Here is an 11,370-nt window from a genome sequence, read left to right as displayed (position 1 = left end):
TTGACTTTTTTCGAAAATTCTGGGGTTTTACGTACCACTTTCATTTTTTCAACTTTAACTACAGATATTTGGGGAAAATTACCCCCAAATTTTTGGGCATGGCCAGACATTTAGGGAGTGCATAATATATAAGCATACTTGGGACATAGATTTTAGTCATGATTAGCAAAGTAATCCCGTCGGCAACCGGCAGAGACATAGTGACAAGTTCAGCTTTTCTATAAACTATGCAGCAGCGATAGAATTATTTCAAGTACATTTAAAATTTTTATAGTTTATTCATTTTTATATTAATCAAAGTATTTGCAAACTACTTGTCAAGTAGATCAATTTTCCAACTTGAAATATTTCCAAGCATGCATCCCTTTCCTTAAAAATTATATCGATTTCTGAAAACGTAGTCTAAGTGCTAGTATTCTCGACAAACACGCCCGCTACCCTCTAACTCTTATTTTCTATACTAACAAAGACTATAAAACTTTTCTAAGTCATTACGTACAGAAAATACAAATGTAATTCATAAATATTTAACAGAGTATTAAGTCAATTGGTATAGTGGTTAGCGAGGTGAGCTAGCAAGTCAAAGGTTGAAGGTTCGATACTGGCCGTGGTCGAATCTTTTATTTGTCTTCTGTACAACCCCGAACGTTTCGTATTGCGATACGATACAAATTTTTCGGGTTTGGGAACCCCAGATCTCAGTTGCCGAGAATTTAGGGCGTTTAACTTTAACCCCGAAATAGTTGGGAAGTTTTTTAACAGTGAAGTGCCACAGCAGTTGGAGAGGCGTACAATCGACGTAATACTCATTAAGTGAATGGCGCAGCAATGCTGGGCGTCACGGTCTGAACCAAGACGCAACGCACCAGCAAAGTGCCCAGTCAAATGAACCAATTCGGGGCCGATCTGTTTGGCTTCGACGTCTACATGAAGCGTATGTGGCCGAAAAAATGCAAATCGTGCTTGATTGTCTTGACAGCTGAGCCAATCCATTCTCTGGGCTTTTCCTCCCACCTCCCAGTGATGATGGAGAACGGGTGGCGATCGGTTTAATTTGCCGGGACCGTTTGTCCTGTCGATGGATGCCAGGTCGGATCCTCTCAGCATCGACGGGCCGTGAACATAGGCCAAATGCTGATCCACGTCAGCTCTAGAATGAATTGAGATAAAAAAGAGAAATAAATTAAAATATACATCAGGTAATAAGCTACAAATTCACTGACACTCCTTGGACGTTTTGTATTCAGACTCATATAGGAACATAGAATTTCTTTCCTCTGAATGACTCGCTGGCCTCTGACGTGTTATTTGTTGGTTGGCTTGGCGCAGAAAGTATTTCTTTTTTCCGATTCCGTTCTTCAGAGTCAAATTAAAGAGCCGAGGTCATCTACAGCCTGAGGCATCAAGCAGCCGTCCGCCTTCCGCGTTAATCCGAGTGCGAATGGTGTCGTGGTGGCCACCCTGATGCCGCCCTGATGATGGAATCAGGCCACCTCTTTCGGCCTCTTCCACCAGTGGTTGCTACGGACAAGGCTCGGGACAAGGATTCGCCGTCGCTCAGGTCTTCGGGATTGATTGAGATCCGCATCGGGATGGACGAGGCCGGATCGAATAACGTCCCGTCTCAGGTGGCTCTCCGCCTGCAAATCGCCACCTATCCCAAAATCCCCCAATTTCAGAACGCTCCCTTCGTCAAAGATCCGCCATTCAAATCTGTCACACTAAAAAGTATTTGACCGGAATTAGTTTGAATTTAAATTTAAGCCCATTTTTTCATCAAATTAACCAAAGTTTTGCCGCTAGATGGTCTGTGTTATTTTTTTGCGCTATTCGTACATGGTTGGACGATAGTGCATGCTTACAAATAACATTCTATTAGACATTCGTAAAGCCTAATGGCTAAGGCGTCTGAACAAGCAGTTTAACATGGTGAAATCTATAGTACGCCCGCCCGTATACCTTTCTGCAGTTGTACCTTGGGGTGGTTAGAGGCTGCATTAATACGAAACGTGGTATCTGTTTATCTGACGATATACTTTCGAAATCGCAGGGAAATAAGATTTGAATCCTGAGACATAAAGTTCGGGTTACTGTAGATGAACTGTGACTGGATAAATTATCGTTTTTTAATTATTATATTTAGATTTAAAAATTTTTTCCAAATTGAAATGTTTTCAAAAACATTTATGATAGAGTTGTAAAATGTTAAAAATTAGATTTATTTTATAAAGTTTGTTTCACATTCACAGAAGATGACGGGGATGAATCTGAGATATTCATCCATGCCCAGTGGTTCAAAACCTGGTACACACAAAAGTTTTTTAAACGATTTTTTTTTTGTTATTAGGCCTACCCAATAGCAAAACTATTTGGCGTTCCATGACTTTTTGCCGAATTCGTCCGAAACCACAATTAGATATGTAGAAAATATATTTTTTCCAAACTAATTATAAAAGTTCGCCCCCAGCCCCCCACCTCTCAGTATACTAGTGTAATACTACTAGCATGCAAGCTCCCAGAGCACAGTCTACACCAGCCAGTAGGTCACGTTTGTTTTTGTTTGAATCTTTCTAAGAATAGAATCGGGGAATTCTTTAATTTGTCATTTCATCGTTGGCTCTGTTCACTATTTTTTTGAAGAACTTCTTTTGACGCGGACCCGAACGCTCCCAGCTTTTCTCGCGAGTTTTGTCGTCAGAACAACATGCCGGAAGCACGACGACACTTACCAAAGGAATAAGAAACTCTGATCGGTAAAACGAACGAAACAAGTTCTCCCCCCCTCCCTCCGTTTTTTCTGTTTTCACCAAGACGAAAAACGATTATTATTACACAATTAGAGCGTACGTTACTCGATACGGTTTTAACACGTCGGAAATATATACCGTGAAAGGACGGCGAGTGAGTCTCACACACGAAAACACTTAAGAGATTCCGACTCGAATAAAGAGAAAATATTTAAATAGATAAGGGAACAAATCTAGCGGATCTAATGTATTCCATCAGGCAGAAGCTGGATTAGCTCATTTATTTCTGGCCCTCTTGAACGATCGCCTCACGAGTCACGACGTGCTGTCATTTCGATCATTGTCTCGTTCAATAGTTTTTTATTTTCATAATAACGATATTTTCCTGGAGCTTTTTATTATTTTCCTGTGTATTTATTTACCAGTTTACCTTTTTAGCATTCAAGAATTATTCCCTGACGAAATTTAGAAATCTTGCAACTCTGCACTACATTTCAGTCCGATAGACAACAGCTGGTATCGATACCTTATTTGTTATTTCCAACTGTCTTGGATGAAAACATGAAATCCAAAATGAAAAAATGTTAGGTTAAAAACAACAGTCAGTAGAAAACGGAATCGGGAAAAGAGAAATACTTTTTACGTCAAAAATCGAGATATCAAAGGCAAGCGAGTGTTTTAGAGTAAAGAAATTGAGAAGAAGATAGAACAGAAAGCAACTTTTTGCGATTTGTCAGTTTTGTCTCCAAGTAGCTACGCAGCTCTCTTGTATTTCTTGACCATTAGAATCACATTCGTCTTTCTATTGTGAACAAACGAAAAATGTCCGACTCTGAGAAAGCTAAAGTGAAAGATGGAAACCTCCCAGCTAGTGAGTATTGTTTCTGTTCAAGTCAGTTCCTGTTGTTCCTATGTTACGTCATGGTTACATGCTAGTTTATGTTGTTTTGCATCGGAATGTTTCAATTTATCTACAACCTGTTGTTCTCATTGTTCTGTGTTACCGGTACATTGATTGTGATGTTTATCTCTCTTTGCAGTGAATGTTGGAGGAACAAGGATTCCACTTTCAAACCATCACGAAGAAGTGTCTGAAGAGTTTGAAAAGTCTGAAGAGTTGGAAGAGTCTGAAGATAACGAGAGGTAAAAACCTTCATTTCCTAAAATATCACACAACTACATTTACTTATTTTTTCAGGTGCAAGACTGTGGTAATTTCTGGAGCACGAGTAAAAGGAAAGGTTTTCTCTCCCAAGGCTTCCACCTCACTGGGAAAAAAAGCTGAGTTGGATGTTGGACTCCCAGTGAAAGTTGGAGGAAAAAAGCTTCCAAAACATCACAAAGGAAAAGCTGAGGCAGCTATATTTGCTGAAGAGTCCGAAGAAGAAGAGAGGTAAAAGCCCTCATTTCCTTAAATTTTTCATGACTAAATTGACTTATTTTTTTCAGGCCCAAAACTGTGGTGATTTCTGGAGCACGGGTTGAAGGAAAGGAGGTTTTCTCTCCTAAGACTCCCATCTTCCTGGGAAGAGAAGTTGGAGTCGATGCCATTGAAACACTTTGCAGGGAATTTAGTGCTGGCCACCTAGAAAAGGAAATGATGGAAACTTTCATGCTTCTCAAAGAGCGAACCAACCTTACTGCAGTGGCAGCTGCTGTTTTCATTCTTGTGTACCGAAGGAAGTGTCAGCCAATCTCCATCAAGCAAGTCTTGCCTGTTCTTAATGTTTCCCCTCCAGTCACACTGTACAAACTTGGCGCAATTCTGAAAAAAGTTGAAAGGCACCTCAAAGGGAATTTCCCCGCACTGCCTCAACCCTCGTTAGAATCAACAAGAACATCTGAAGCTGGAAGTTCAAGCTCAATCCCTGTAGTGTTCCATCATGCCCGTTCAGTTCTTCCTAAACTCAAAGTACAAGATCCTTTCCTACCGTCCGTGGAAATATCTGAACGGGTCTACAACATCACGGATAACATCGTTGCAGTCTTCGAGCGGCGCACCAAGCAAAGTTTCGACCGTCGCATCATAACGATCGCTGCAGGTTTCTTAGCATGGCAATCGTGTCATTATTATGACAAGAACTTTAACAGCAAAGTGCCATTCAAAGAACTCATCGAACCAAATAAGACAGGCTATTTTCAGAAATATTTGACGTTAACTTACCTTGACATCGGCGATGTAACTGCCAAACACATCAAAAGGAGTGTCTTGCAAATTTCGAAGGAATTGTTACCGCTCTTCCAACACATGACATGGATTGAGAAAGAGGGAAAAGGCACGGACGACATACCCAAATACCTTGGACGGATTTTGCAGTTCAAAGATGTTGCTATAGAGGCGTTGTTTCAGGAAGAAGAGACGGCAAGGATCAATGAGCCCATCACTGCACCTGTTATACCAAGAGGTTTATATTGTTTTTACTTCTCTTTTTTGAAATTGTCTCTTTTATCCTATGCCTTGGTTATAATGTTTTTATTTTTTCAATTTTTTTATCGGAAGAACTAACCGCGGAAGAAGAAGCGATCTTGGATGCGCCCGATTTGAATGAAAACGATTTGCCAGATGCTGAATTAAGCAAGTATTTTTTCTCAGAACGGGAACTGAATCCCTTGAACGTCAATCTATCGTTGTCTGCCGACTTGGATTCGGAACTCGCCGAGCCGAACAAGAAAGGAAAAAAGAAACGTTCAAAGTCCAAACCCACCGTATAACCCCAAAAATGGCTTTTTTTTTCTTCGCGATCTTTTCAACTTTATTTTATTTTTTAATTTACAAAATTCCAAACTTTTGAAAAAATTCCCGACACTCTACCTTTTGTTATTTTCCGTACTTTTGTTACCGTCTGAACTGAACGCTTGGTTACTCAGCATGGAGAATATATTTTTCTAGAGAAAGGACGAAATTAAAAAAAAAAAAACAGCTGCAAATGTGTTTGTGAAGGGGAATCCCAGCCATTTACTTTAACTTTTAAGGAGTCAAGCATCCGCTCTTCTTCCAACTTTTTTCGTCCTTTATTTCGACATGACGTTTTCTCTTCCTCTTCTTCCTGTGTTTTTTTTTCTTCTGTTCAGAGCCTCTTCTTTTCACTTTCGCTCATTTCACCAGGTTGTTTAGGTTTCTTTAGAATGTTGTTTCATGATCTTGGTCTCGCTGGTTGCGTATGCCCAATCAGCTTCTATGCCTGAACTCGGTCCGGAGATGAATGATCAACGGCATAAGCAAAGACATGCCCTACCGTCGGCCAATTACACCTATACTTCAAAGCACTACACAGAAGCTCTTAAATACTACACCGAGGAACCATAGTACTACACCACACCTGTGCCGACATATTTAAGTAAACTTCAAGTATTCCTGTTGTGGAAAAACGATTAAATGTCTAAATAGGGTAGATATGGACATATGGTCATCAGATGAACCGCAGTGTCTAGACTCCGCACCTGAATCCTACTACACAACGTCGGCTACGTATTATTCTCCTCCACCGACCACAACTTCCTGCTTCCTACTACCCAGTAAGCCCCGTTCGGAAACTAATCAAGAGTTTTGTCTTAAACAAATGTTTTGGATTTACAGGTTGATTATGGTTATAATGCCCAGAAGAAAAGGCAGACTCCTCAGGCTCCAGAATATTATGCTACGACTCCTTGTTATTGTCCACCAGCAACGACACCGGCGTCGTACTACCAGGTAAGGTTATCATAAGTATAAATGTGTTAAAGTCGCTAAAACATTCTGTGGTTTCTAGGAGTCATACCCGACTGTTGCCCCGTACACTACAACTGTGGTCGTTTACTACGCTTACTACCCTACTGAGACCTATACTACCACAGTTGCATATGCCGCGCGTAGCTAGTACTCGCCTCCGGTCTACACCACAGTTGCGCCGTATGTTTAACCAGTCTACTACGCCAATCCTGCTACAGTTTACTACACCACAGCTGCTCCTGCCTATTACACCGAGCCCAGTTACTACACCACCAAGGTTTACACCACAACCTACGCCGCTCCAAGCTACTATGCTCCTCCGGTTCACTACTCCTGCTCCGGTCTAGTATACCATGGAAGTTTATACCACAACCTATGCTGCTCCAAGCTACTATGCTCCTCCAGCTTACACCGAGGCTCCGTATTACACCACTGCTGCACCGGTCTACTACACCGAGGCTCCTTACTACACCACCACAACTGCCGCCCCTGTATACTACACTGAGGCTCCTGCTACACTGCTGCTCCAGCTTACTACACTGAAGCTCCTTACTACACAACTGCTGATCCGGTTTACTACACCGAGGCTCCTTATTATACAACGGCTGCCCCTGCCTACTACTCTGAACCGGCCTACTACACAACTGAAGCGTACACCACAACCACAGCAGCATAAAAATACGAAGCCCCCACTTGTCGTTGGAACTTCAACGAAAACAACCACACTAGAACCCCAATATTTTATCAAAAATACCCGACAATACTACGCGACAATAGAACTCCAATAATTTGAGCTGTGACTGAGCAACCAACTTAGGATTCAAAAACTCATTACCAGATGTCGCTAGTGTTGCCCTTGTTGTTGTTACATCGTTAAACGAGCCAAAATGGCCGAAACAAATTGTAGCTTATTTATACTTATATTCCTGTGATTCAATTACCAAATTGAACTTCGTATCTGATTCGTATCTGACTTCCTTTTGTTTATACTGTACCAACTTATTTCTTTCAAATTCTAGATGCATTATGCATACATGCATACTGTCAGTCACTTTCCATCCAATAGACCCATGCTGTCAGAAGCCTAAAGGCTAAAACTAATGTTTGATACCCACAGGTAGTGGAATACAAATGTGCCGAGATAAGGTATTTCCCCATTTTTACTGCTACCACAGACTACGAATTCGTAGTCTTTTTGCTACTAGACCATTACAATTCATATTTTCTTATAACATAGGTATCCTTCCGTGTGAACCATAGGATCTTTTCTGAATCTTGCAATTTTTGATGGCGTGCCCTGCAACAGCATGTTTGTTGTCATTCATTTGTTTACTTCTGTTTAGAAGGCAACCCAGCTAAAGGATAGGTAAGTTTTATTTCTCGATAAGTAAATTTGTGTAAATTTGAAAATAATATGAGAATTTCCTTGTCCCATTCCCACTTAGAGTTTCAGAGACATGAAGCATGTGAAGTGAATATCCTGCCATTTGTATGAACGTGGTACCAGATCTGCTTGATGAAAGTCAAATGCCTTGCTAAATTCATCACCCATAGGATAAGGGTAAGCATCAATACCACCTATTACCACACTACTGCAATACTTCATGATTCATACACTTTCTTTAGCATCAGGAGATGTATCTCAACATTTGGAGTAATGCTGTTGGTTGCTGTGAATTTCATTTTTACGTTTTTTTCATCATAACAATTCAGTTTGCTTCTTAGAAAAGGTAAGGATTGATCTGCTTTTTTCATTGTTATATTTTCATTAATGTATCATTTTTTTTTACAGAGCACGCAGTTTCTTTATGGAATGGTGTGGTCCTGGCACGGACATTCTTGTGCCAATGCTGACCTTTGTCCATGACCGAAGAAGGACTTCCACCAACATTCTTCTCCACACTTATCTTTGTGACGCATGCTCATCTAGCTTTACTGCTTCTAAACACAATTTGTTTGACTTCACTGGCGACTTCGCGAGTTTCTGGACCACTTCAGTGATCACCTCCGTCCGCTCTTACACACCTGCAGTCACTCACCACAGGATTATGCCCAGGTACCCAACAATTGACTTATTTTTCGTAGGTTATCTAATAATAGTCTAGTTGCGTTAAACTCTGTCTGTGTAATACTTTCCAAATTCAGGGCCTTCTTACGCGCAAACGAAGTTTTACTTGGGCGTTTCTTTTTTCTAACGCTAGATGGCTTTTCGATAATTTTAGCTGTCAAAACAGTCAATTTCCGTTACTTTGAACATCTTTTTAAGCATTAATCGACAGTTATTTTGTTGAAATATTTAGTGAAAACTGACGATAACTATTCCAGCAACAAAGCTCACCTGTTAAATTTTCGATAACTGATTTTTTTTCTACTTCTGGTTTTCTCATTTCAGTCAGTAGTAGTGGTGGCATTACTAGGTTAGTAATACCTAGTATTACCTAGTTACCTAGTAATACCTAGTTTTTTTTCAGCTACTTTTACCTAGTTTTCGGGAAAAAATCTATTACTAGGTATACCTAGTAATAGTAATACCTAGTTTTTGAAAAATGATTACCTAGGTAATTACCTAGGTATTTTCCATTTTTTTGCAGCATTGTCAAATAAATGGCAACTATGCTTTTATTTAATTGTAGTAAGCTTCTCTGCTTTCTGGTCGTTTCTGGTAGACACTAGACAGGCATCAGAAATCACAGGCCCGGCCGGCAGCCATTGTTTCTTGAATTCAAAGTCAAACGTATGGTTTACGGTAGACTGAAATCCTGAATCACTGAAAAACTAAAACTGAAACACTAAACAAAGGAGATTTTCATGAGGAAGTGGACCCCTTCGTTTTCTGGAGAGAAAAGTCTGGGAGATTTCCTAAGTTGTCGCCGATTGCTTTGCAGTATCTCGTCATGCCAGCTACTTCTGCCTCTGCAGAGCGTCTTTTTTCGTGTAGTGGTCGTTCTTGCAAAGGCAAGAAAAGAAATGTCTCCCCTGTCTTGGTAGAATCGCAAACACTTTGCCGATTCAACAAAAACTTTGACTTCTGAATCTGAATTCTCAGTCTCTAATTTTCAATTTCCGTTCTTATCGCTTAGTCGTTAGTCCTTTCTATCCTATCATTGATCTTAGCGGGACAGAAATTGCAATAAAAAGAAAAAATTCAGTTGCAAGTTGTTGTATTTGTGTTTTTTATGTAATTTGGAAGTATAAACAGAGAAATATCCAAACTAGGTAACTAGGTAACTAGGTATTTTTACCTAGTTAGGTACTTTACCTAGTTACCTAGTTTATACCTAGTAATAGTAAAAACCTAGTTTTTTTTCCCGATACCTAGTTGAATTTATTTTGATACTAGGTATAATAACCTAGTAATACCTACTTTTTCTAAAATACTAGGTATTTAGTAATAGTAATACCTAGTTTTCAAAAAAAACTAGGTTGCCATCACTAGTCAGTAGTTCAGTAAATATTCATTCGAAGCACAAAAAAACCACATATTTGTGATCCTCGTCAAATTTGTGGTAAAGTTCATGTTTTTATTTGTACGTACGCGTACTTCCGGTTTTGAGAATTATCCTGAACTATACTACTGAACGACTCCCGTTTGGGAGTCGAACAAACTGGAACGAGTTACGTGCCCAATTTCGGTTCCCCTCGGACCATCGAAGGACACGTCATCAATTGCATCTTCAAACCGTTCGTCACCCGACTCACGGCCTCGTTGAAATTCCTCAAGTCATCCGAGAATGTCGTAAGTGTTTTTGATCCTGATACATTTCATCGAAATTGTTTGGCTTCATAATAATTGATTTGGTTTAAGGCGCTGTATTGCGATGTTCGCCAATTGCTGGCCTACATCAAAGACGTCCACGGCGGAATCTTCCGGCGGGTGTTGCTCAGTGGACTGTTGGATTCGGCCGCACGTTGGAACAACCGCAAGACACTCCGCCCGAAAACAGTGGCTATTTCAAGTATAAGAAACCGAGAAATTCATTCAAATTTATTCCAAAATTCAATTGTTTTTCCCCCCAGGGATTGTTTGCAATCGACAGGAGACGACTGTCACTTTCTTCGTCGTGGACGAAACGACTTCGGAAAAGAACCGGAAGGGCAAAAAGAATGCGAGGTAAGTACTTGACTCGAGGGTATTTTTTCTCTCTTTCCTTGAAAGCCTATTGATTTTCCCGGCGGCCGTGGTGCCGTAACGCGATATTGTGGATCGAGTACTTACTAACGCTCGTCTTTGATGGGTGGTGGTTAACACAGTGAAATGGATGGCTGGAGTGACGAAAGGAATTTGATACGCAAAGGCTCGGTGGTTCACGCACTCGCCCTCTCTGCCCAGAGGTTCAGGGAGAAGGAACCCAAAGTGAAGCAGCGCTTCCCTGTCATCAGCAACCGTAGCAGCCGGAAGAGTTCCCAAAAACTCGGAATAGGTGAGTGAGAGAGAGAGAGATCATAATCGAGTTGTTATGTGACTGGCGTTATTTATTCTCTTTTATTTTGAAAAGTTGGTTGGATGCGCAAGGATCGTCGGTGTCAAGGGCCCAACAGCCAAGGGGCTGGTGAAGAGCCGCTGGATGTCGCCCAAGCCGTAGCTCCTTCTTTGTTGAAATTGCAGCAGAGAGGAACGGGCAGCAAGTGAGTCTCTCGTCCGCGTTTCTGTTTTTCGTTTCATCTCCGTCGCCATTTTAATGACGTTATTATTCGCTTTGTAGTAATGTGGGCGTCACCTTACAAAAGGCCCGCCGGCGAGTGGAACATCATTTAACGCGGATCGGTTTTGGCAAGAGCCGACGGCAAATCATCAGCCGTGAAGCGACACCAGGTGAGTTTGAATAGAAGAAAAAAATGAAATCGATACCTTTTCATTTCTTTTTTTACGACTTTTTTTGATTTCTTTTCAAAAGATCAGAGTCGGCGGAATTC

General features: G+C 40.8%; 2 protein-coding genes and 1 long non-coding RNA gene across 3 annotated transcripts; all 3 read left to right on the top strand.

Moving 5' to 3' along the window:
- The first annotated feature begins 3,260 nt into the window (after window positions 1-3,260).
- Window positions 3,261-5,686, top strand: LOC124193660. Its single transcript, XM_046587585.1, has 5 exons — window positions 3,261-3,618; window positions 3,788-3,890; window positions 3,946-4,140; window positions 4,197-5,152; window positions 5,248-5,686. Exons 1-5 carry the CDS (start codon window positions 3,570-3,572, stop codon window positions 5,457-5,459), a joined length of 1,515 nt encoding a protein of 504 aa, XP_046443541.1. The 5' UTR covers window positions 3,261-3,569; the 3' UTR covers window positions 5,460-5,686.
- A 460-nt stretch (window positions 5,687-6,146) lies between these two features.
- Window positions 6,147-6,523, top strand: LOC124193662. The gene is made up of 3 exons (XR_006874386.1): window positions 6,147-6,263; window positions 6,325-6,438; window positions 6,497-6,523. It is a non-coding gene; the product is annotated as an uncharacterized LOC124193662 (long non-coding RNA).
- A 1,731-nt stretch (window positions 6,524-8,254) lies between these two features.
- Window positions 8,255-10,675, top strand: LOC124194823. The gene is made up of 5 exons (XM_046589208.1): window positions 8,255-8,512; window positions 10,011-10,192; window positions 10,262-10,412; window positions 10,474-10,567; window positions 10,613-10,675. Exons 1-5 carry the CDS (start codon window positions 8,265-8,267, stop codon window positions 10,673-10,675), a joined length of 738 nt encoding a protein of 245 aa, XP_046445164.1. The 5' UTR covers window positions 8,255-8,264.
- Window positions 10,676-11,370: the final 695 nt, after the last annotated feature.

The sequence above is a fragment of the Daphnia pulex genome, chromosome 5 (genome assembly GCF_021134715.1).
Source record: "Daphnia pulex isolate KAP4 chromosome 5, ASM2113471v1".
NCBI lineage: Eukaryota > Metazoa > Arthropoda > Branchiopoda > Diplostraca > Daphniidae > Daphnia > Daphnia pulex.
Note: the sequence above shows the minus strand (reverse complement) of the source record. Positions and strands in the feature narration are given on the sequence as shown.